The sequence below is a fragment of the Mus caroli genome, unplaced genomic scaffold (assembly GCF_978045245.1).
Source record: "Mus caroli unplaced genomic scaffold, Mus_caroli_1 scaffold_9, whole genome shotgun sequence".
In the NCBI taxonomy this organism is placed as follows: Eukaryota; Metazoa; Chordata; class Mammalia; order Rodentia; family Muridae; genus Mus; species Mus caroli.
Window position 1 is genome coordinate 78,000,800 of NW_028227264.1, and position 24,675 is coordinate 78,025,474.

General features: G+C 38.8%; 1 protein-coding gene across 1 annotated transcript in view; it reads left to right on the top strand.

Annotated features, from left to right (window-relative positions):
- The first annotated feature begins 17,607 nt into the window (after positions 1–17,607).
- Positions 17,608–24,675, top strand: part of LOC110289092 (vomeronasal type-2 receptor 116-like) — a 37,892-nt gene continuing 30,824 nt past the window's right edge. The window contains exons 1-3 of the mRNA XM_085843374.1: positions 17,608–17,899; positions 18,565–19,374; positions 22,880–23,107. Of these exons, the coding sequence (XP_085699500.1) occupies positions 17,609–17,899; positions 18,565–19,374; positions 22,880–23,107 (1,329 nt within the window). The 5' untranslated portion in view covers position 17,608. The remainder of the gene's footprint in view (positions 17,900–18,564; positions 19,375–22,879; positions 23,108–24,675) is intronic.

Genomic DNA, 24,675 nt, shown 5'->3' on the forward strand with positions numbered 1-24,675 from the left:
CTTTATTGAGTATTTTTGCATCTATAGTCAGGAGGGAAATGTGTCTATAATTGATATTTTTTATTCTTTGTGGTTTTAGTCATTAAAGTGCCACTGGCATTTTAAATGAATTGTGTAATGTTTCTTCTGGACATGTTTCAAGGAGGATGAGCACTAGTTCTTCCTCGAGAGTATGGTTGAATTCTGCTCTAAACCACCTGGCCTTCAGTTTTTGTGTTTGTTTTTGTTGGGTGATTTTAATGACTTCTTCTCTTTTCTTCAGGGCTATAGGACAATTTACATTGCTTATCTGATTTTGATTTAACTTTGATAAGTAGTATTTACGAGGGAAATTGTCCCTTTCTTTTACCACTGGGTGGAATATGAATCTTTAAAGTAAAAACATGATTATTTGGATCTCTTTGGTAAATGTTGTTTGCCCCTTTTTGTTTCTGACTTTGGTGATTTGGGTATTTTCTTTGTGTCTTTTAGGCAGGGTGAATAAATGTTTTCCTATCGTGTTGCTTTTCTTAGAGAATCAACTCTTGTTCAATGTATTCTTTGTTTTGTTCTCTTTGTTTCTGTTTTAATAAATTAAGCAATGAGTTTGAGTATTTCCTGCCATGCAGTCAGTGTGCATGTGTTTGCTTCTTTTCCCTAGAGAATACAGATGTGCTGTTAAATGGAAGAGATCTCTGCAATATTTTGACGCAAATACTTAGTGCTTTAAAGCTTCCTCTTAGCAAAATTTTATTGAGTACTATAAATTTGAGTGTGATGTACATTCATTTTCATTCAATTGTACAAAGTATTTAATTTCTTACTTTACTTATACATTGATTTATTACTCAATCAGTAGAGAGTTGTTCAGTTTCCATAAGTTTGTAAGCTGTATGTTGTTCCTGTCATTGTTGATATCCTACTATATTTAGTATTTGTCTGATCATATTTATATACTGCTTTATTTCAATTTTTATGTATTTAGACATGCTTTGAGAAAAAGTATGTAGTAATTTTCTAAGAGTGTTCAAGTGCTAAGAAGAAATTGTTTTCCTTTGTGTTTGGGTGAAACACACTTAGTTATCTGTTATATACACTTGGTTCATATTGCCTGATACCTCTATGATTTCTATGGTTATTTTATGTCTGGAATGAACAGACCATTGGTGAGAGTGGGATATTGAAGTATCAATCGACAAGTGTGTGAGGGATGGTGCATAATTTAACCTTTACTAAAGTTTCTTTTCGAGCCGGGCGTGGTGGCACACGCCTTTAATCCCAGCACTCGGGAGGCAGAGGCAGGCGTATTTCTGAGTTCGAGGCCAGCCTGGTCTACAGAGTGAGTTCCAGGACAGCCAAGGCTACACAGAGAAACCCTGTCTCGAAAAAGCCAAAAAAAAAAAAAAAAAAGTTAAAAAAAAAAAAAAAAGTGCCGGGCGTGGTGGCGCACGCCTTTAATCCCAGCACTCGGGAGGCAGAGGCAGGCGGATTTCTGAGTTCGAGGCCAGCCTGGTCTACAAAGTGAGTGCCAGGACAGCCTGGGCTACACAGAGAAACCCTGTCTCGAAAAACCAACAAAAAAAAAAAAAAAGTTTCTTTTCAAGTCTTGGTACCCTTGAATTTAAGGTATAGTTTTTGAGAAAGGAAATACAATATTGGTAGATTTTCTTTGATAAGTATGAAGTCCACTTCCCCATCTTTTTATAAGTATGTTAGTTTTAACTCTATTTTGTTAGACATTAACATGTCTACCTTAGCTATATTATTGGATAATTGTTTGAAAATTATTTCTAGGCCTTTACTCTGAGATAAAGTATATCCTTGATGTTGAGGAGTGTTTGTGTCATACAGCAAAGTAGACATCTTGTTTTTGTCAGCATTTTGTTTGGTGATATTGTTTTATAAGAAATTAAGTACAATAATAATGAGAGATATCAATAATTAATTATTGTTAACTCTTGTAATTTTGCTGTAGATAGATGGTGGTGATGGGTGCGTTTTTGCTTTCCTCCTTTTATTATGCGGGTATGAGATTACTTATTGCCTGAAGTTTCAGGAGTACATCTGACTTCCTTAGGTTACAGATTTTCTACTTATACATTTTTGTCCTTTGTGTTTCTCAAGGAGTAACTTGTTTTCTTCTTCAATGGTGATTGGAAGTTTTGCAGGGTATAACACTCTTCATGGATATCTGCGGTCTCTTAGAATATACTTAAGTCAGGCCAGTCCCATTTGAGTTTTAAAGCCTCTATTGAGAAGTCCCATACAATTGTGTTAGGCATGACTTTATATATTACTTTACATTTTTTCCTTGCAGTTTTAATCTTTTGTAGTTGTTTTCTTTTCTATTTTTATTTAGTTTTTTGATTGTTGTATAGCAGGAGGGTTTTCTTTCCTTGTCTTTTCAAATTCTGTAAGCTGCTTGAATGTTTATAGGCATCACTTTCTTTAGGTTAGGAAACTTTTTTTGAATAGGTATTTACTTTTCTTTCTTTTTTTTTTTTCTATTTGAACATTTATTCTTTTTTTTTCTTTTTTTTTAATTAGGTATTTTCCTCATTTACATTTCCAATGCTATCCCCAAAATCCCCCATACCCACCCACCCCCTCACTCCCCTACCCACCCACTCCCTCTTTTTGGCCCTGGCGTTCCCCTGTACTGGGGCATATAAAGTTTGCAAGTCCTATGGGCCTCGCTTTCGAGTGATGGCCGACTAGGCCATGTTTTGATACATATGCAGCTAGAGATAAGAGCTCCGGAGTACCGGTTAGTTCATACTGTTGTTCCACCTATAAAGTTGCAGTTCCCTTTAGTTCCTTGGGTGCTTTCTCTAGCTCCTCCATTGGGGGCCCTGTGATCCATCCAATAGCTGACTGTGAGCATCCACTTCTGTGTTTGCTAGGCCCCGGGATAGTCTCACAAGAGACAGCTATACCTGGGTCCTTTCATCAAAATCATGCTAGTGTATGCAATGGTGTCAGCGTTTGGAAGCTGATTATGGGATGGATCCCTGGATATGTTCATCACTAGATGGTCCATCCTTTCGTCACAGCTCCAAATTTTGTCTCTGTAACTCCTTAGGTATTTTCTTCATTTACATTTCCAGTGCCATCCCAAAAGTCCCCTATACCCTCCCACCCCACTCCTCTACCCACCCACTCCCACTTCTTGGCCCTGGCATTCACCTGGACTGAAAAAAATAAAGTTTGCACTACCAATGGGCCTCTCTTTCGACTGATGGCCGACTAGGCCATCTTCTGATACATATGCAGCTAGAGACACGAGCTCGGGAGGGTACTGGTTAGTTCTTATTGTTCCACCTCTAGGGTTGCAGATCCCTTTACCTCCTTGGGTACTTTCTCTAGCTCCTCCATTGGAAGCCCAGTGATCCATCCAATAACTAACTGTGAGTATCCACTTCTGTGTTTGCTAGACCCCGGGATAGTCTCAAAAGAGACGGCTATATCAGGGTCCTTTCAGGAAAATCTTGCTAGTGTATGCAATGGTATGAGCGTTTGGAGGCTGATTACTGCATGGATCCCTGGATATGGCAGTCTCTAGATGGTCCGTCCTTTCAGTTCAGCTCCAAACTTTGTCTCTATAACTCCTACCATGGGTATTTTGTTCCCAATTCTGAGAAGGGATAAAGTGTCCACACTTTGGTATTCGTTCTTCTTGAGTTTCATGAGTTTCACAAATTGTATCTAATATCTTGGGTATTCTAAGTATCTGGGCTATTATCCACTTATCAGTAAGTACATATCATGTGAGTTCTTTTGTGATTGGGTTACCTCACTCAGGATGATGCCCTCCAGGTCCATCCATTAGTCTAGGAATTTCATAATTTTAATAGCTGAGTAGTACTCCATTGTGAAAATGTACCACATTTTCTGTATCCATTCCTCTGTTGAGGGGCATCTGGGTCGTTCCAGATTCTGGCTATTATAAATAAGGCTGATATGAACATAGTGGAGCATGTGTCCTACTTACTGGCTGGAACACCTTCTGGATATATGCCCAGAATAAGTATTGTGGGCTCCTCCGGTAATACTATGTCCAATTTTCTGAGGAACCACCAGACTGATTTCCGGAGTGGTTGTACAAGTTTGCAATCCCACCAACAATGGAGGAGTGTTCCTCTTTCTCCACATCCTCACCAGGATCTGCTGTCACCAGAATTTTTTATCTTAGCCATTCTGACTGGTGTGAGCTGGAATCTCAGGGTTGTTTTGATTTGCATTTCTCTGATGATTAAGGATGCTGAACATTTTTTCAGTTGCTTCTCAGCCATTTGGTATTCCTCAGGTGAGAATTCTTTGTTCAGCTCTGAGCCCCATTTTTATTTTTTTTTAATTTTTAATATTTTTATTACATATTTTCCTCAATTACATTTCCAATGCTATCCCAAAAGTCCCCCATAGCCCCCCCCCACTTCCCAACCCACCCATTCCCATTCTTTTGGCCCTGGCATTCCCCTATATTGGGGCATATAAAGTTTGCAAGTCCAATGGGCCTCTCTTTCCATTGATGGCCGATTAGGCCATCTTTCGATACATATGCAGCTAGAGACAAGAGCTCCGGGGTTCTGGTTAGTACATCATGTTGTTCCAACAATAGGGTTGCAGATCCCTTTAGCTCCTTGGTTACTTTCTCTAGCTTCTCCATTGGGAGCCCTGTGATACATCCAATAGCTGACTGTGAACATCCACTCCTGTTTGCTAGGCCCCGGCATCGTCTCACAAGAGACAGCTATATTTGGGTCCTTTCAGCAAAATCTTGCTAGTGTATGCAATGGTGTCAGCGTTTAGAAGCTGATTATGGGATGGATCCCTGGATACAGCACTCTCTAAAAAGTCCATCCTTTCATCACAGCTACGAACTTTGTCTCTGTAACTCCTTCCCTGGGTGTTTTGTTCCCAATTCTAAGAAGGTGCACAGTGTCCACACTTTGGTCTTCATTCTTCTTGAGTTTCATGCGTTTAGCAAATTGTATCTTATATTTTGGGTATCCTAAGTTTTGGGCTAATATCCACTTATCAGTGAATACATATTGTGTGAGTTCTTTTGTGATTGTATTACTTCACTCAAGATGATGCCCTCCAGGTCCATCCATTTGGCTAGGAATTTCATAAATTCATTCTTTATAATAGCTGAGTAGTACTCCATTGTGTAAATGTACCATAATTTCTGTATCCATTCCTCTGTTGAGGGACATCTGGGTTCTTTCCAGCTTCTGGCTATTATAAATAGGGCTGCTATGAACATAGTGGAGCATGTGTCCTTTTTACCGGTTGGGACATCTTCTGGATATATGCCCAGGAGAGGTATTGCTGGATCCTCCGGTAGTACTATGTCCAATTTTCTGAGGAACCGCCAGACTGATTTCCAGAGTGGTTGTACAAGCTTGCAATCCCACCAACAATGGAGGAGTGTTCCTCTTTCTCCACATCCTCGCCAGCATCTGCTGTCACCTGAATTTTTGATCTTAGCCATTCTGACTGGTGTGAGGTGGAATCTCAGGGTTGTTTTGATTTGCATTTCCCTGATGATTAAGGATGTTGAACATTTTTTCAGGTGCTTCTCTGCCATTCGGTATTCCTCAGGTGAGAATTCTTTGTTCAGTTCTGAGCCCCATTTTTTAATGGGGTTATTTGACTTTCTGGAGTCCACCTTCTTGAGTTCTTTATATATATTGGATATTAGTCCCTTATCTGATTTAGGATAGGTGAAGATCCTTTCCCAATCTGTTGGTGGTTTTTTTGTCGTATTGATGGTGTCTTTAGCCTTGCAGAAGCTTTGTAGTTTCATGAGGTCCCACTTGTCAATTCTCGATCTTACAGCACAAGCCATTACTGTTCTATTCAGGAATTTTTCCCCTGTGCCCATATCTTCAAGGCTTTTCCCCACTTTCTCCTCTATAAGTTTCAGTGTCTCTGGTTTTATGTGAAGTTCCTTAATCCACTTAGACTTGACCTTAGTACAAGGAGATAGGAATGGATCGATTCGCATTCTTCTACATGTTAACAACCAGTTGTGCCAGCACCATTTGTTGAAAATGCTGTCTTTCTTCCACTGGATGTTTTTAGCTCCCTTGTCGAAGATCAAGTGTCCGTAGGTGTGTGGGTTCATTTCTGGGTCTTCAATTCTATTCCATTGGTCTATTTGTCTGTCACTATACCAGTACCATGCAGTTTTTATCACAATTGCTCTGTAGTAGAGCTTTAGGTCCGGCATGGTGATTCCACCAGAGGTTCTTTTATCCTTGAGAAGAGTTTTTGCTATCCTAGGTTTTTTGTTATTCCAGATGAATTTGCAGATTGCACTTTCTAATTCGTTGAAGAATTGATTTGGAATTTTGATGGGGATTGCATTGAATCTGTAGATTGCTTTTGGCAAGATAGCCATTTTTACAATGTTGATCCTGCCAATCCATGAGCATGGGAGATCTTTCCATCTTCTGAGATCTTCTAGAATTTCTTTCTTCAGAGACTTGAAGTTTTTATCATACAGGTCTTTCACTTCCTTAGTTAGAGTCACGCCAAGATATTTTATGTTATTTGTGACTATTGAGAAGGGTGTTGTTTCCCTAATTTCTTTCTCAGCCTGTTTATTCTTTGTGTAGAGAAAGGCCATTGATTTGTTTGAGTTAATTTTATATCCAGCTACTTCACCGAAGCTGTTTATCAGGCTTAGGAGTTCTCTGGTGGAATTTTTAGGGTCACTTATATATACTATCATATCATCTGCAAAAAGTGATATTTTGACTTCATCTTTTCCAATTTGTATCCCTTTGATCTCCTTTTGTTGTCGAATTGCTCTAGCTAGGACTTCAAGTACAATGTTGAATAGGTATGGAGAAAGTGGACAGCCTTGTCTAGTCCCTGATTTTAGAGGGATTGCTTCAAGCTTCTCACCATTTACTTTGATGTTGGCTACTGGTTTGCTGTAGATTGCTTTTATCATGTTTAGGTATGGGCCTTGAATTCCTGATCTTTCCAAGACTTTTATCATGAATGGGTGTTGGATCTTGTCAAATGCTTTTTCTGCATCTAACGAGATGACCATGTGGTTTTTGTCTTTGAGTTTGTTTATATACTGGATTACGTTGATGGATTTCCATATATTGAACCATCCCTGCATCACTGGGATGAAACCTACTTGGTCAGGATGGATGATTGTTTTGATGTGTTCTTGGATTCGGTTAGCAAGAACTTTATTGAGGATTTTTGCATCAATATTCATAAGGGATATTGGTCTGAAGTTTTCTATCTTTGTTGGGTCTTTTTGTGGTTTAGGTATCAGAGTAATTGTGGCTTCATAGAATGAGTTGGGTAAAGTACCTTCTGTTTCTACTTTGTGGAATAGTTTGTGAAGAACTGGGATTAGATCTTCTTTGAAGGTCTGAAAGAACTCTGCACTAAACCCATCTGGTCCTGGGCTTTTTTTAGTTGGGAGACTATTAATGACTGCTTCTATTTCTTTGGGGGATATAGGGCTGTTTAGATCATTAACCTGATCTTGATTCAACTTTGGTACCTGGTATCTGTCTAGGAACTTCTCCATTTCATCCAGGTTCTCCAGTTTTGTTGAGTATAGCCTTTGGTAGAAGGATCTGATGGTGTTTTGGATGTCTTCAGGATCTGTTGTTATGTCTCCTTTTTCATTTCTGATTTTGTTAATTAGGATGCTTTCCCTGTGCCCTCTAGTGAGTATGGCTAAGGGTTTATCTATCTTGTTGATTTTCTCAAAGAACCAGCTCCTTGATTGGTTGATTCTTTGAATAGTTTTTCTTGTTTCCACTTGGTTGATTTCGCCCCTGAGTTTGATTATTTCCTGCCTTCTACTCCTCTTGGGCGAATTTACTTCCTTTTGTTCTAGTGCTTTTAGGTGTGTTGTCAAGCTGCTAATGTGTGCTCTCTCTAGTTTCCTTTTGGAGGCACTCAGAGCTATGAGTTTTCCTCTTAGAAATGCTTTCATTGCGTCCCATAAGTTTGGGTATGTTGTGGCTTCATTTTCATTGAACTCTAAAAAGTCCTTAATTTCTTTCTTTATTCCTTCCTTGACCAAGGTATCATTGAGAAGAGTGTTTTCACTTTCCATGTGAAGGTTGGCTTTCTTTATTTATTTTGTTATTGAAGATCAGCCTTAGTCCATGGTGATCTGATAGGATGCATGGGAAAATTTCAATATTTTTGTATCTGTTGAGGCCTGTTTTGTGACCAATTATGTGGTCAATTTTGGAGAAGGTACCATGAGGTGCTGAGAAGAAGGTATATCCTTTTGTTTTAGGATAGAATGTTCTGTAGATATCTGCCAGATCCATTTGATTCATAATTTCTGTTAGTTTCACTGTGTCCCTGTTTAGTTTCTGTTTCCATGATCTGTCCATTGGTGAAAGTGGTGTGTTGAAGTCTCCCACTATTACTGTATGAGGTGCAATGTGTGCTTTGAGATTTACTAAAGTTTCTTTAATGAATGTGGCCTCCTTTTTATTTGGAGCATAGATATTCAGGATTGATAGTTCCTCTTGGAGGATTTTACCTTTGATGAGTATGAAGTATCCCTCCCTGTCTTTTTTAATGACTTTGGGTTGGAAGTCAATCTTATCAGATATTAGAATGGCTACTCCAGCTTGTTTCTTCATACCATTTGCTTGGAAAATTGTTTTCCAGCCTTTCATTCTGAGGTAGTGTCTATCTTTTTCTCTGAGATGAGTTTCCTGTAAGCAGCAAAATGTTGGGTCTTGTTTGTGTAGCCAGTTTGTTAGTCTATGTCTTTTTATCGGGGAGTTGAGTCCATTGATATTAAGAGATATTAAGGAAAAGTAATTGTTGTTTCCTGTTATTTTTGTTGTTAAAGTTGGCATTCTGTTCTTGTGGCTGTCTTCTTTTAGGTTTGTTGAGGGATTACCTTCTTATTGTTTCTAGGGCGTGGTTCCTGTCCTTGTATTGGTTTTTTTCTGTTATTATCCTTTGAAGGGCTGGATTCATGGAGAGATAATGTGTGAATTTGGTTTTGTCGTGGAATACTTTGGTTTCTCCATCTATGTTAATTGAGAGTTTGGCTGGGTATAGTAGCCTGGGCTGGAATTTGTGTTCTTTTAGTGTATGTATAACATCCGTCCAGGATCTTCTGGCTCTCATAGTCTCTGGTGAAAAATCTGGTGTAATTCTGATAGGCTTACTTTATATGTTACTTGGCCTTTTTCTCTTACTGCTTTTAGTATTCTATCTTTATTTAGAGCATTTGTTGTTCTGATTATTATGTGTCGGCAGGTATTTCTTTTCTGGCCCAGTCTATTTGGAGTTCTGTAGGCTTCTTGTATGTTCATGGGCATCTCTTTCTTTAGATTTGGGAAGTTTTCTTCTATAATTTTGTTGAAGATGTTTGCTGGTCCTTTGAGTTGAAAATCTTCATTCTCATCCACTCCTATTATCCGTAGGTTTGGTCTTCTCATTGTGTCCTGTATTTCGTGGATGTTTTGAGTTAGGATCTTTTTGCGTTTTACATTTTCCTTGATTGTTGTGCCGATGTTCTCTATGGAATCTTCTGCACCTGAGATTCTCTCTTCCATCTCTTGTATTCTGTTGCTGATGCTCGTATCTATGGTTCCAGATTTCTTTCCTAGGGTTTCTATCTCCAGTGTTGCCTCATTTTGGGTTTTCTTTATTGTGTCTACTTCCCTTTTTAGGTCTAGTATGGTTTTGTTCATTTCCATCATCTGTTTGGATGTGTTTTCCTGTTTTTCATTAAGGACTTCTACCTGTTTGATTATGTTATCCTGTTTTTCTTTAAGGATTTGTAACTCTTTAGCAGTGGTCTCCTGCAATTCTCTAAGGAATTTTTGTGCTTCCTCTTTACTGTCTTCTACCTGTTTACCAGCGTTCCTTTGTATTTCTTTAAGTGTGTTATTAAAGTCCTTCTTGAAGTCCTCTACCATCATCAGGAGATATGCTTTTAGATCCGTGTCTAGCTTTTCCGGTGTGTTGGGGTGCCCTGGACTGGGCGAAGTGGGAGTGCTGGGTTCTGATGATGGTGAGTGGTCTTGGTTTTTGTTAGTAAGATTATTACGTTTACCTTTCGCCATCTGGTAATCTCTGGGGTTAGTTGTTGTCGTTGTCACTGTTTAAAGATTAGAGCAGAAGCTGTGTTCCACTCACCAGCAGTCTCAAAATCCTGTGGCAGGGGTGGTGGGTAGCTGGCGGTACCCCGGTGCTGGTCCAGCCGGAAGAGGCCTGTGTTCCTACTCAGGCCGGTTTTCTGCTTCCCTAACTAATGCAGTCTCAGGTCCCGCGCGCAATTGGATTGGAGCAGAAGCTGTGTTCCATTCTCCAGAAGTCTTAAGATCCTGTGGCGGGTGTTGTGGGTAGCTGGCGAGTGTCAGCCGACCCTGCGCCCTAGCTACCCAGGTGCTTTTCTGACCGGAAGAGGCTTGTGGCCCTATGTAGGCCAGATTTCTCTCTCCCCAACCAGAGCAGTCTCAGGTCCCGCGTGATTGGACTGGAGCAGAAGCTGTGTTCCACTCACCAGCAGTCTTAAAATCCTGTGGCGGGGGTCTTGGGTAGCTGGCGGGTGTCAGCCGACCCTGCGCTCTAGCTCCCCTGGTGCTGATCCGGCTGGATGAGGCCTGTGGCCCTACTCAGGCCGGTTTCTGCTTCCCTAACTAATGCAGGCTCAGGTCCCGCGCACAATTGGATTGGAGCAGAAGCTGTGTTCCACTCACCAGAAGTCTTAAGATCCTGTGGCGGGTGTTGTGGGTAGCTGGTGAGTGTCAGCCGACCCTGCGCCCTAGCTTCCCAGGTTCTTTTCTGACCGGAAGAGGCTTGTGGCCCTATGTAGGCCGGATTTCTGCCTCCCCAACCAGAACAGTCTCGGGTCCCGCGTGATTGGACTGGAGCAGAAGCTGTTTTCCACTCACCAGCAGTCTCAAAATCCTGTGGCGGGGGTCGTGGGTAGCTGGCGGGTGTCAGCCGACCCTGCGCTCTAGCTCCCCTGGTGTTGATCCGGCCGGATGGGGCCTGTGGCCCTACTCAGGCCGGTTTCTGCTTCCCTAACTAATGCAGTCTCAGGTCCCGCGCGCAATTGGATTGGAGCAGAAGCTGTGTTCCACTCACCAGAAGTCTTAAGATCCTGTGGCGGGTGTTGTGGGTAGCTGGCGAGTGTCAGCCGACCCTGCGCCCTAGCTTCCCAGGTGCTTTTCTGACCGGAAGAGGCTTGTGGCCCTATGTAGGCCGGATTTCTGCCTCCCCAACCAGAACAGTCTCGGGTCCCGCGTGATTGGACTGGAGCAGAAGCTGTTTTCCACTCACCAGCAGTCTCAAAATCCTGTGGCGGGGGTCGTGGGTAGCTGGCGGGTGTCAGCCGACCCTGCGCTCTAGCTCCCCTGGTGTTGATCCGGCCGGATGGGGCCTGTGGCCCTACTCAGGCCGGTTTCTGCTTCCCTAACTAATGCAGTCTCAGGTCCCGCGCGCAATTGGATTGGAGCAGAAGCTGTGTTCCACTCACCAGAAGTCTTAAGATCCTGTGGCGGGTGTTGTGGGTAGCTGGCGAGTGTCAGCCGACCCTGCGCCCTAGCTTCCCAGGTGCTTTTCTGACCGGAAGAGGCTTGTGGCCCTATGTAGGCCGGATTTCTGCCTCCCCAACCAAAGCAGTCTCAGGTCCCGAGTGATTGGACTGGAGCAGAAGCTGTGTTCCACTCACCAGCAGTCTCAAAATCCTGTGGCAGGGGTCGTGGGTAGCTGGCGGGTGTCAGCCGACCCTGCGCTCTAGCTCCCCTGGTGTTGATCCGGCCGGATGGGGCCTGTGGCCCTACTCAGACCGGTTTCTGCTTCCCTAACTAATGCAGTCTCAGGTCCCGCGCGCAATTGGATTGGAGCAGAAGCTGTGTTCCACTCACCAGAAGTCTTAAGATCCTATTGCGGTTGTTGTGGGTAGCTGGCGAGTGTCAGCCGACCCTGCGCCCTAGCTTCCAGGGTGCTTTTTCGAGCCCCATTTTTAATGGGGTTACTTGATTTTTTTAGGAGTCTACCTTCTTGAGTTCTTTATATATATTGGATATTAGTCCCCTCTCTGATTTAGGATAGGTAAACATCCTTTCCCAGTCTGTTGGTGGCCTTTTGGTGTTATTGAAGGTGTCTTTTGCCTTACAGAAGCTTTGCAATTTTATGAGGTCCCATTTGCCAATTATCAATCTTACAGCACAAGTCATTGCTGTTCTATTCAGGAATTTTTCCCCTGTGCCCATATCTTTGAGGCTTTTCCCCACTTCCTCATCAATAAGTTTCACTGTCTCTGGTTTTATGTGGAGTTCCTTGATCTATGTATATTTGACCTTAGTACAGGGAGATAGGAATGGATCAATTCGCATTCTTCTACATGTTAACTGCCAGTTGTGCCAGAACCATTTGTTGAAAATGCTGTCTTTTTGCCACTGGATGGATTTAGCTCCCTTTTCAAAGATCAAGTGACCATAGGTGTGTGGGTTCATTTTGGGGTCTTCAATTCTATTCCATTGGTCTACTTCTCTGTCGCTATACCAGTACCATATAGTATTTATCATAATTGCTCTGTAGTACAGCTTTAGGTAGGGCATAGTGATTCCACCAGAGGTTCTTTTATCCTTGAGAAGAGTTTTTCTTATCCTAGGGTTTTTTGTTGTTCCAGATGAATTTGCAGATTACCTTTTCTAATTCGTTGAAGAATTGAGTTGGAATTGTGATGGGGATTGCATTGATTCTGTATATTGCTTTTGGCAAGATAGCCATTGTTACTATATTGATCCTGCCAATCCATGAGCATGGGAGATCTTTCCATCTTCTGAGATCTTCTTTAATTTCTTGCTTCAGAGACTTGAAGTTCTTATCATACAGATCTTTCACTTCCTTAGTTAGAGTCACGCCAAAGTATTTTATATTATTTGTGACTATTGAGAAGTGTGTTGTTTCCCTAATTTCTTTCTCAGCCTGTTTATCCTTGGTGTACAGAAAGGTCATTGACTTGTTTGAGTTAAATTTATATCCAGCTACTTCGCTGAAGCTGTTTATCAGGTTTAGGTGTTGTCTGGTGGAATTTTTAGGGTCACTTATATATACTATCATATCATATGCAAAAAGTGATATTTTGACTTCTTCCTTTACAATTTGTATTCCCTTGATCTCCTTCTCAAATTGCTCTGGCTAGGACTTCAAGTACAATGTTGAATAGCTAGGGAGAAAGTGGGCAGCCTTGTCTAGTCCCTGTTTTTAGTCGGAATGCTTCCAGCTTCTCGCCATTTACTTTGATGTTGTCTACTGACCTGCTGTAGATTGCTTTTATCGTGTTTAGGTATGGGCCTTGAATTCCTGATCTTTCCAAGACTTTTATCATGAATGGGTGTTGGATTTTGTCAAAGGCTTTCTCAGCATCTAACGAGATGATCATGTGGTTTTTGTGTTTGAGTTTGTTTATATAGTGGATTACGTTGATGGATTTCTGTATATTGAACCATTCCTGCATCCCTGGAATGAAACCGACTTGGTCAGGATGGATGATTGTTTTGATGTGTTCTTGGATTCGGTTAGCTAGATTTTTATTGAGGATTTTTGAATCAATATTCATAAGGGAAATTGGTCTGAAGTTCTCTATCTTTGATGGGTCTTTCTGTGGTTTAAGTATCAGAGTAATTGTGGCTTCAAAGAATTAATTTGGTAGAGTACCTTCTGCTTCTATTTTGTGGAATAGTTTGTGCAGAATTGGAATTAGATCTTCTTTGAAGGTCTGATAGAACTCTGCACTAAACCTCTCTGCTCCTGGGCTTTTTTTTTTTTTTTTTTTTTTTTTGGTTGGTAGACTACTAATGACTGCTGCTATTTCTTTAGGGGATATAGGACTGTTTAGATCATTAACCTGATCCTGGTTTAACTTTAGTACCTGCTATCTGTCTAGAAATTTGTCTATTTCATCCAGGTTTTCCAGTTTTGTTGAGTATAGCCTTTTGTAGAAGGATCTGATGGTGTTTTGGATTTCTTCAGGATCTGTTGTTATGTCTCCTTTTCATTTCTGATTTTGTTAATTAGGATGCTGTTCCTGTGCCCTCTAGTGAGTCTGGCTAAGGGTTTATTGATCTTGTTGATTTTCTCAAAGGACCAGCTCCTCCTTTGGTTGATTCTTGAATAGTTCTTATTTCAACTTGGTTGATTTCACCCCTAAGTTTGATTATTTCCTGCTGTCTACTTCTATTGGGTGAATTTGCTTCCTTTTGTTCTAGAACTTTTTGGTGTGTTGTCAAGCTGCTTGTGTGTGCTCTCTCTAATTTCTTTTTGGAGGCACTCAGAACTATGAGTTTCCCTCTTAGAAATGCTTTCATTGTGTCCCATAGGTCTGAGTATGTTGTGGCTTCATTTTCATTAAACTCTAAAAAGTCTTTAATTTCTTTCTTTATTCCTTCCTTGACCAAGGTATCATTGAGAAGAGTGTTGTTCAGTTTCAAGGTAGGTGTTGGCTTTCTATTATTTATGTTGTTATTGAAGATCAACCTTAGTCCACGGTGATCTGATAGGATGCATAGGACAATTTCAATATTTTTGTATTTCTTGAGGCCTGTTTTGTGACCAATTATATGGTCAATTTTGGAGAAGGTACCATGAGGTGCTGAGAAAAAGTTATGTTCTTTTGTTTTAGGATAAAATGTTCTGTAGTTATCTGTTGCATCCATTTGTTTCATAACTTCTGTTAATTTCACTGTGTCCCTGTTTAGTTTTTGTTTCCACGATCTGTCCATTGATGAAAGTGGTGTGTTGAAGTCTCCCATTATTATTGTTTGTGGTGCAATGTGTGCTTTGAGGTTTACTAAAGTTTCTTTATTGAATATGGCTGCTCTTGTATTTGAAGCATAGATATTCAGAATTGAGAGTTCCTCTTGGAATATTTTATCTTTAATGAGAATGAAGTGTCCCTCCTTGTTTTTTTTTTTTTGTTTGTTTGGGTTTTTTTTTGTTTTTTTTTGATATCTTTGGGTTGGAAGTTGATTTTATTCGATATTAGAATGGCTACTCCAGCTTGTTTCTTCAGACAATTTCTTTGCAAAATTGTTTTCCTACCTTTCATTCTGAGGCAGTGTCTGTCTTTTTCCCTGAGATGGGTTTCTTGTAAGCAGCAAAATGTAGGGTCCTGTTTGTGTAGCCAGTCTGTTAGTCTATGTCTTTTTATTGGGGAATTGAGTCCATTGATATTAAGAGATATTAAGGAAAAGTAATTGTTGCTTCCTATTATTTTTGTTGTTAGTTTGCATTCTGTTCTTGTTTTGTTCATTTCCATCACCTGTTTGGGTGTGTTTTCCTGTTTTTCTATAAGGACTTGTAACTCTTTGGTAGTGTTCTCCTGTATTTCTTTAAGTGAGTTATTAAAGTCCTACTTGATGTCCTCTACCATCATCATGAGATATACTTTTAAATCTGGGTCTAGCTTTTCAGGTTTGTTGGGGTGCCCAGAACTGGGCGAGGGGGGAGTGCTGCATTCTGATGATGGTGAGTGGTCTTGGTTTCTGTTATTAAGATTTTTACATTTGCCTTTTGCCATCTGGTAATCTCTGGAGTTAGTTGTTATAGATGTCTCTGGTTAGAGATTGTTCCTTTCGTGGTTCTGTTAGCCTCTATCAGCAGACTTGGGAGACTAGGTCTCTCCTCTGAGTTTCAGTGGTCAGAGCACTCTCTGCAGGTAACCTCTCCTCTTACAGGGAAGGTGCACAGATACCTGGCATTCGGACCTCCAGTTGTGCCAGCACCTTGTTGAAAATGCTGTCTTTTTTCCACTGGAAATAAATAATAATCTCATCCTGGGATTCTGGGATCCTGAGATCCTTGGTGTCAGAGCTCCTGGGAGTGGAGCTTCTTCTTGTTGTTGTAGGACTGGCTGTGGAGATGAGCACCAAGGTCTGCTCAGGGCACCAGCTCAAACTGATAAGAGCCCGTAACACTGATCATGTGTGGTTCCTTAGTGCCCCAGTTGTGCTGGTCCCAGTTACTTCCCATGTTGGGACAGATGTTATGTTCTATGCCCCTCTGATCGAATGATCCTAGGAGTGTTAGATCACCTAGGAGTGGATCTTCCACTGTCCGTGGAGCCTGGTTAAAGAGTTGACACCCCAGGTCTGCACTAGGCACTGCCCCAGACTGAATGCAAACTTAATAATTTCTAAGAATATTTGAGACTTTACAGTGAATTTATTCTACTCTTTCATTTTCTTTGTTGTAGGATCAATGTATATCCAGGGCTGTCGAGATCCCAAAATATAGCACAAACTGCTTTGGAATTTACAGATATGCCTCTTTCTGCTTCTTTATGATAATACTGTAGCAATGTAATGGGACGCTTGTATATGTGGTGGTATAAACAATGACATAGACAGTTTTTCATATTTTAAATCTTAGGAGTTTTTGGCTGAGCAGATTATCAGACAGATTTCAACCTCACTAATTCCAAACCTGGCACTGTGTCCTGGATACAGACAGTTCTACTTCTCTCCTCATCTTCACATCCAACCAATAATTTTGGTGTCCTGTTAGAAAATCTCTCCCTTTTGATTTCTGCTTTGAAGAATCCCCATATATCCTGGGAGTCTTGCTATCCCACTTTCTGCTTATCTATTAGTGGTCAGATATATATTACATCCAAAAGACAAGTGAGGAAGGATGTATGTTCACAAAATATTAGACCAGTGATGGGCTATAGAAATAGCAATTCCATGAACTAACAACTAAGATAGAACTTTTCTCTCAACAAGTTTAGCAGTCAACAAAATAATATAGTTAAAAAATGTCACACAACGTTCCCCTACATAGAGACTTGCCATCATGCCTGACCCTTTTCAGTGTTTTCTTAAGAACTGTTTTGTGGGATAATACACCATGCCAGAAAGCATAATAAGCTTGAGTGGTTCTGAGAACCCAACATCCATGTACCCATCTGAGATGGTAGGCATCTCCCTATACCCTATTTGATTCCTTAACTGACACATGTGCCATATTTCCCACAAAAGAAACATCACTGTGGTCACGTGTAGAAAACTAAAGTTCTATATGCTAATGAGGAATGCAGAGTCCCTGAGGTTTTACCCAATAAGATTGCCTTCCTGGACATTATTTCTTACAAAAGGTATTTAATCTCTAGTCCACACTGAGAAGGTGGTATGCACTTATTTTCCAAGATGTACAAATAATAACCAGCTTATACAAAATCAAAATCTTGCCACTGATAGATTGAAATCACTGAGTGAGTTCTTTCACAATAATCTACCATAGGAATCTGGTGGCTTTGTGAAGAATCAATTATTTTGCATAATCTTCAATGCTGGAAGAAAAGATTTTAAGAAATATACTTGAATTTATGGTTGATTTATGTTATATTTCCACATCTGCAAGCCAGAGAAAGCAAGTTCTGTTGGATCTACAATTAACAAGGTCTCCCTTTCAGGATCTCATTAGCTGTAATTGCCATAGCGTACCATTTTAATAGAAAAAAAATTCATTGGCTGACATAAAAATGCATGTTCTAAGCAAACACTACCATTAAAAGTATAGAACTAGTGCACTAAAGTTGTGTGTATATTATTATGAGTTCCCCCACGTGAATGCTGTGATACTTCTCTGCAGGATGAGTACACGAAACTACCAACTCGTTTTGGCCATGTTATTTGCCATCAATGAGATCAACTTGAACTCCCATATTTTACCAAACACCTCTCTTGGACTTGAGATTTATAATCTGCCACATATTGGAAGGAACATTTTTAGGACTGTATTCTCTTGGCTCACAGGTTTGAGTAAATTGATCCCTAATTATACATGTAGAAAAGAAAGCAAATCAGCTGCTACACTTACTGGACTATCATGGAAAATATCTGAAACAATTTGCACCATATTGGATCTTTACAAATTTCCTCAGGTAAGTGCAAGTTGTGTGAATGATGGTCAGCCAGGACTCTTTCTTCTGAATTTAGCCATTTGTAAAATTAAAGGGAAGGAGTTTGATTATTGAAGTTAAAATATCATTTACAAAGACAAAGACACATTGGTATTTGGGGGGGTTCTTTTTTTTCTTTTTTGGTTTTTTTGGGGGGGAGTTTCGGGGTTTTTTGGGGTTTTGTTTCTTTGGTTTTTGGTTTTTGGGGTGTTTTGGGGGGGGTTGTTTTGTTTTTGTTTTTACTTTTAAATATAGTATGCTGGCTGATTTTCTGTCAAAGTGACCCAGGCTCGACGGAGAAATTAGATTCAGTTTAGAAAATGCCTCCATGAGATCCTGCTGCAATGCATTTTCTCAATTAGTGATCTAGAGGGGAGGGCCCATTGTGGGTGGTGCCATCCCTGGGCTGGTCCTCTTTGGTTCTATAAGAAAGCAACCTGAGGAAGCCAGGTGAAGCAAGCCAGTAACATTCCTCCAAGGCCTCTGCATCAGCTCCTGATTCCAGACCTGCTTGAGTTCCAGTACTGACTTCCTTTGGTGATCAACAGCAATGTGGAAAGTTTAATAATTTCTTTTTGTCTTTTAAGACTAAGACATTTTGAATGGCAATTCTTGTTCTCCATTTTAACATTTTGTATTTCTTTCAGCTTACTTTTGGGCCTTTGGATCCTGTTCAGATTGATAGAAACCAGTTTCAATCTCTCTACCAGGTGGCCCCCAAAGACACAGCTCTGTTGTCTGGTATTGCCTCTTTGATGCTGCATTTCAGCTGGAACTGGGTGGGACTCCTCATCCCAGATGACCACAGAGGTGCTCAGTTTCTATCAGACTTTAGAAAGGAGCTAGACAAAACTAAAATCTGCATAGCTTTTGTGCAAACAGTATTATATTTGGGGGAAACCCTACTTCGTTTGCTATCCCAAAATCATATCCACTTTCTAGAATCATCGACAGCAAATGTGATTGTAATTTATGGACCTACTTCGATTCTATTAACTTTAATAGAAAGTACATATAGAAAATACAACATGAAAAAAATTTGGGTTATGACTTCAAAATGGTTTTGCCAAAATTTGAAACTATATAATATGTTAGAATTATCCCATGGGGCTCTCATTTTTTCACCCCATTATGAGGAGATTGCTGGTTTCAAAAAGTTTATGCAAGAAGCCACTCCCATCAAGTACCCAGAAGATATTGTTCTTCATTTATTGTGGCACGAGCATTTCAATTGCTCATTTTTGCGTTCTGAATGTAAAATATTTAAAAACTGCCTGCAGAATGCCTCTTTGGAATTGTTGCCAGGGAATATGTTTACAATGGCCATGACTGAAGAGAGTTACAATGTGTATAATGCTGTGTATGCAGTGGCCCACAGTCTGCATGAGGAGACACTCAGTCAAATACAATTTCAACCACAGGCAAATATTGATAGGACTCTGTTATTCCCCTGGAAGGTGATGTGTATTTTAAACTCCCCAATATGACATCAGATGCTTTAAAAGCTCTCAAACTAGTTATGCTAGATTACTTTTTCCATTCAATAATCTATAAGAGGTAGCATATATTTCAGTGCCTAGATATCACTGTACTTATATGTCTATAAACATGATGAGTGCACCTGTGGAAGATTGCATTTAACAGAATAATTCTTATTTTGGTAGAGGAAAATATGGATATTTCTCTTTGCAATTTCTCAGAAGGAAAACCCAGGTTTTCAATGATGCACCTAGCTCTAAAGAGGTTTGATGTCTCAGAGTGGGTAACATGCAGAGAAGGCTCTACCATATCAGAGAAGTTGATGGGCAACAGGGATATGGGTTGTCTTAGGGATAGCCTGGAAAGAAAAGCTGCAATCAGGATGGAATTGAATAACTAAGCTTAAAATAATATGGATATGTGATTGTAGGAGTAGGAAGAGCCTTTGTGAATGGCTTAGATATTGAGGGCAGAGCTTTCAGAGTTGTCTAAGTATACTTATAAAACAAAATTCAGAAAACTGCTGTGCCTCTTCTACTGTATGGGAACATAATACGAAATTGTCATCTATGAAATAGGATGGAAGCACTCAACAAATACTGAATCTCTTCAAACATTTATAATGTACTTCCTGACTATGAAACAGATATTTGTCTAATGTTTATGCTAATTGCTTAAAATGACTCAAACTTATGTGAGAAGTATATCCAAAGGGGAAAAAAAGAGTATTTGTTTATTATTGTTATGATTTTTGTCAAGTAAGAGTAATTACAAAATGGTAAATTTTTTTCCTTCAAGAAAATTGCTTACTTTTTTTTTTCTTTTTTTTTTTTATTACATATTTTCCTCAATTACATTTCCAATACTATCCCAAAAGTCCCCCATAGCGCCCCCCACTTCCCTACCCACCCATTCCCATTCTTTTGGCCCTGGCATTCCCCTATATTGGGGCATATAAAGTTTGCAAGTCCAATGGGCCTCTCTTTCCATTGATGGCCGACTAGGCCATCTTTCGATACATATGCAGCTAGAGACAAGAGCTCCAGGGTTCTGGTTAGTACATTATGTTGTTCCAACAATAGGGTTGCAGATCCCTTTAGCTCCTTGGGTACTTTCTCTAGCTTCTCCATTGGGAGCCCTGTGATACATCCAATAGCTGACTGTGAACATCCACTCCTGTGTTTGCTAGGCCCCGGCATCATCTCACAAGAGACAGCTATCTTTGGGTCCTTTCAGCAAAATCTTGCTAGTGTTAAAAACCATTGCAAGACTCATAAAAATTAACTAAATATAGTTATCAGTATATCTTAGTTTAATTATCTTTCCTAATAAGCATAGCTTGTCAAACATTGTATTTTATAAACATTCCAAACTGGGATGACCAGTTTCTAAGTGATTATGTAAATCTAAAAATCTGTACTAATTAGCTCATTTTTACCTATTAAAACATCTGTTCTGAACTATTAAAACTTCATTGGGCCAAGGTACAGGCTATTATATTTCTTATCAGTAGTTGTTCAACTCATCACATTTAACTTTTAGCATATTACATCATTAGTCATAGTGTTGAGAAGGTACTTCTATCCATTGCGGACAGATTTTTAAAATGTACATTTACTTTTTAAAGCTGCATCCTTTTTCTGTTGCCAGTCATACACAAAATATTCTAGATAAACCTGAGAGCAATTCAACATGAATTTATGTACTAATACCAGGGAGTTGTCCTGCTTTACCTATTTACTGGAATTCTATCCTCTGTTGACTGGTTTTTTTCATGACCTCTTAGAATTTATTTTTTTCTAAAATTAATTTTAAAAAGACCTTTACTGTACAGTTCAGAATTATTAAAATCATACCAAGTTTATTTTCTATCAATGACTAAGGATCTAAATAAAATATAATATTCACTAGGTTCATGAATCACATGTGTGTAATTATGTAAGGTAAGGATTACATGTATACTGATATAATATATAGCAACCCATATGACATTTGAGATGTGTTCATATATTTTATGTTCCTCCACTCAAATGTATTTGACTTTAATGAATTCCTCCTTCTGTTTACTGTTTATTTAATGAGCTACTTTGTAAAATTTAGTCTTATCTATAATGTCTAAAACCATGGTAAAATGTTACTATACCCGAAGGCGGTTAAGAATCTGAAATGAATTTTATTTCTCAGCTAGATCATTTAATACTAATTCCTTGAAGTCTTTCACTCTGTTCCAGATCATTTGTTGCCTGTGCCATTAATAAACTTATAGCCTAGAAAAAAAAAATAATAATATGGATAATAGAAAAATAATTATCGAGATCCCCCTTATCGAGGGGATTTAGGAAGTAAAATGATAATTGTCAGAAGAAAGGTGATTAGAGGGTAAAGAAAATGAAAATATTGATTAGAGAATACATTACAATACATAAACAAGCTTAATTTGTTTTTCTTCATTCTAACCTATAGTTACTACTAGTGTGTATTCACTGTTGTCAATTTTTCCTGAATCTGGAATTATCTAAAACCCAAAAGCCTGCCTATAGGGTCTACTAGAGTTGCCCTGGTATAGTTGGCTTGAGAGGTATATGTCATGAGGTTTTGGGTGTTTTCATCTTCAGATACTGGAGAATTTGTGTGCTGTTTTATTCTTATGAACCATAAGCACTCTCTAAGGTAGTGAAACATACAGGTCAATTGTGCCCCTCTGGATTCCATAGAAGTTATCAAAATATGTAGATCTAGGCTAAAAATTTATGTTAAACTACCCTGTCAAAGTTGCAAACTGCTATTATATTCTACATTGTTAAGTGTCTTAAAGTCTGATTTTTTTAACTAAAGAGTCTGGATACAAAATAAAACAAAGAAAATCAAGTATTCATGTTGACTTGACACAAAATATATCCAATATTCCTGGATGCCATTAGAATTTTTATGTGCTGTCAATCACTCCTGATTATCCACCAAACTCAAATTACCTCATCTTAAATATTGAGGCTATGAAATTTTCAGAAAATATAAGGAGAGAGCTATTTTCAGAGAAGTTGAGAATTATTTACTATATAGTTCTTGATCATTTTTCAATATTTGTCATAACACTAAAACAATTTAAAAATAATGGAGCAAAGTAGACTCCTTTCCCATTATTGTACAGATTCTCAGAATTATGTCTTATTCCATTAGATTATAGTGATAGAAATGATGATCTTAGAATTTTTTTTTTAATTTGAAACTTGTTTTCTGTCTAATCCTTGATTGTTTGGCACTGCTTGACAAGTTATATTCTATACAAACTGACATTTACAAAAACAAATATTTATATTCTCCTAAGCTTGCCTTTGTTCAACCCCATAGGTAATTAATTAAAACAGCATTAACATGATATATTACATACATGATACATTTACAGTCAGGATATAACTTATTATTTGTAATTCAGTTATGACTATATAACTTCAATTTCATGACAGGATTTCATAAATGTTTTAGCTTCACCCTTTTCTGAAGAAGATTCAAGTGAAAAATTCTGTTGGTGACTGTGTGGTTCTGGACTGGAGAAGGAAGGCAGATCCAGAGTATGATATTACCAACATTTGGAATTTCCCAACAGGTCTTTCACTATTAGTGAAAGTGGGTACATTTGTTCCCAGTGCTCCCAAAGGGGAACAATTGTCAATGACTGAATATATGATTAATTGGCCCATAGGATTTACAGAGGTGGGTGTGTTTCTAATATAAGTAAATATTATATGTTTCTAGATGTAATGACTCTTGGTTGGTATTATTGACCACATCAATACACTAAAAACTATCAATCTTAAGATTTTTACTGGTGACTTATTCTGGTGGATGTGTATTAAATACTTTCCAATTATCTATTCATTTTATCATTTTAAAAAAAGATATCAATTAGTCCTTTCTGAGGACATTGTAATAAAAGGGATATCAGGATGTTTATATTGACTTCCTGAGTCATAGGTGAATTTATTTTCAAAACAACATAAATTGCAATAACCTGACAAGATGAATCTTAATAGGAATAATATTCCCAAACCCCTTTCATCAAGCAAAACCTGTCAAGTATTGTACTCTAAAAGGGCTTACACATGAGGGACCATTTTACTGAGAGTGGATTTATTTCCCTAATTTATGAAAAAAAAGAGAAAGAAATTAGTATACAACACTCTTTAGAATAACCAATGGGTCTTTCAATATTAGTGAAAGTGGTTACAACTGCTCACAGTGCAGAGAAACAATTGTCTATATCTGAATATAGGATTAATTGGACCAGAGGTGGGTATGTCTCTATTATAAGTAAATATTATATTTCTGAAATTAATGACCCTTGATTGCTATTATGGACCACATCAATACCCCAAAAAAATAAAAGGATAGAATGAAATTAACCTCAAGTCCCTGAATTTAGAAACTGAAGATTTCAGAAGATAGAAAGATCTTCCATTCTCATATATTAGTTGGATTAACCTAGTGACGATGAACTATATTTTTGACTCTTACCAAAATTCCACATACTTAACAAAGCGATATACAAATACAATACAATTCCTATCAAAGTTCCACACAATCATCTACAGACTTTGAAAGAACAATTATCAAATTCATATGGAAGAACAACAAGCCAGGATACAAAAATGAACCTTACCAATAAAATAATCTCTGGAGGAATTACCATCCTTGGTCTCAAGTTGATCTACAGAGCAATGCATGGTTTTGGTATAGAAACAAGGTAGTTAATCAGTGGAATGAAATCCATTCCCAGAAGTACACTTATAGACACTTGACTTTTGACAAAAACTTAAAAAAACATACAATGAAAAAGAAAGCATCTTTAGCAAATGATTCTGGTTCAACTGAATATCTGCTTTGTACAACAATGCAAATAGATCCATATTCATTACTCGTCAAAACCCAAGTCGAAGTGGGTCAGAGACCTCACCATGATCCCAGATACACTGAATATAATTGAAGAGAAATTGGTGAATAGCCTTGAACCCATTGGTGCAGAAGACGATTTCCTGGGTGGATCATGGAACAATTAATAAATGGGACCTCATGACCCTGGAGAGCTTTTCTAAGGCCTAGAACAGTATCAAAAGGACAAACATGGGAGCTGGTAATCCGGAAAAGGTCTTCACTAACCCTACATCCAACAGTGGTCTAATATTCCAAATAATAAGGTACTCAAGAAGTTAGATTCTAAAACTTAAAAAGTGAATAAACCAATTTAAAAATGTGATAAAAGCTACAGAGATTTTCAAAAAAGG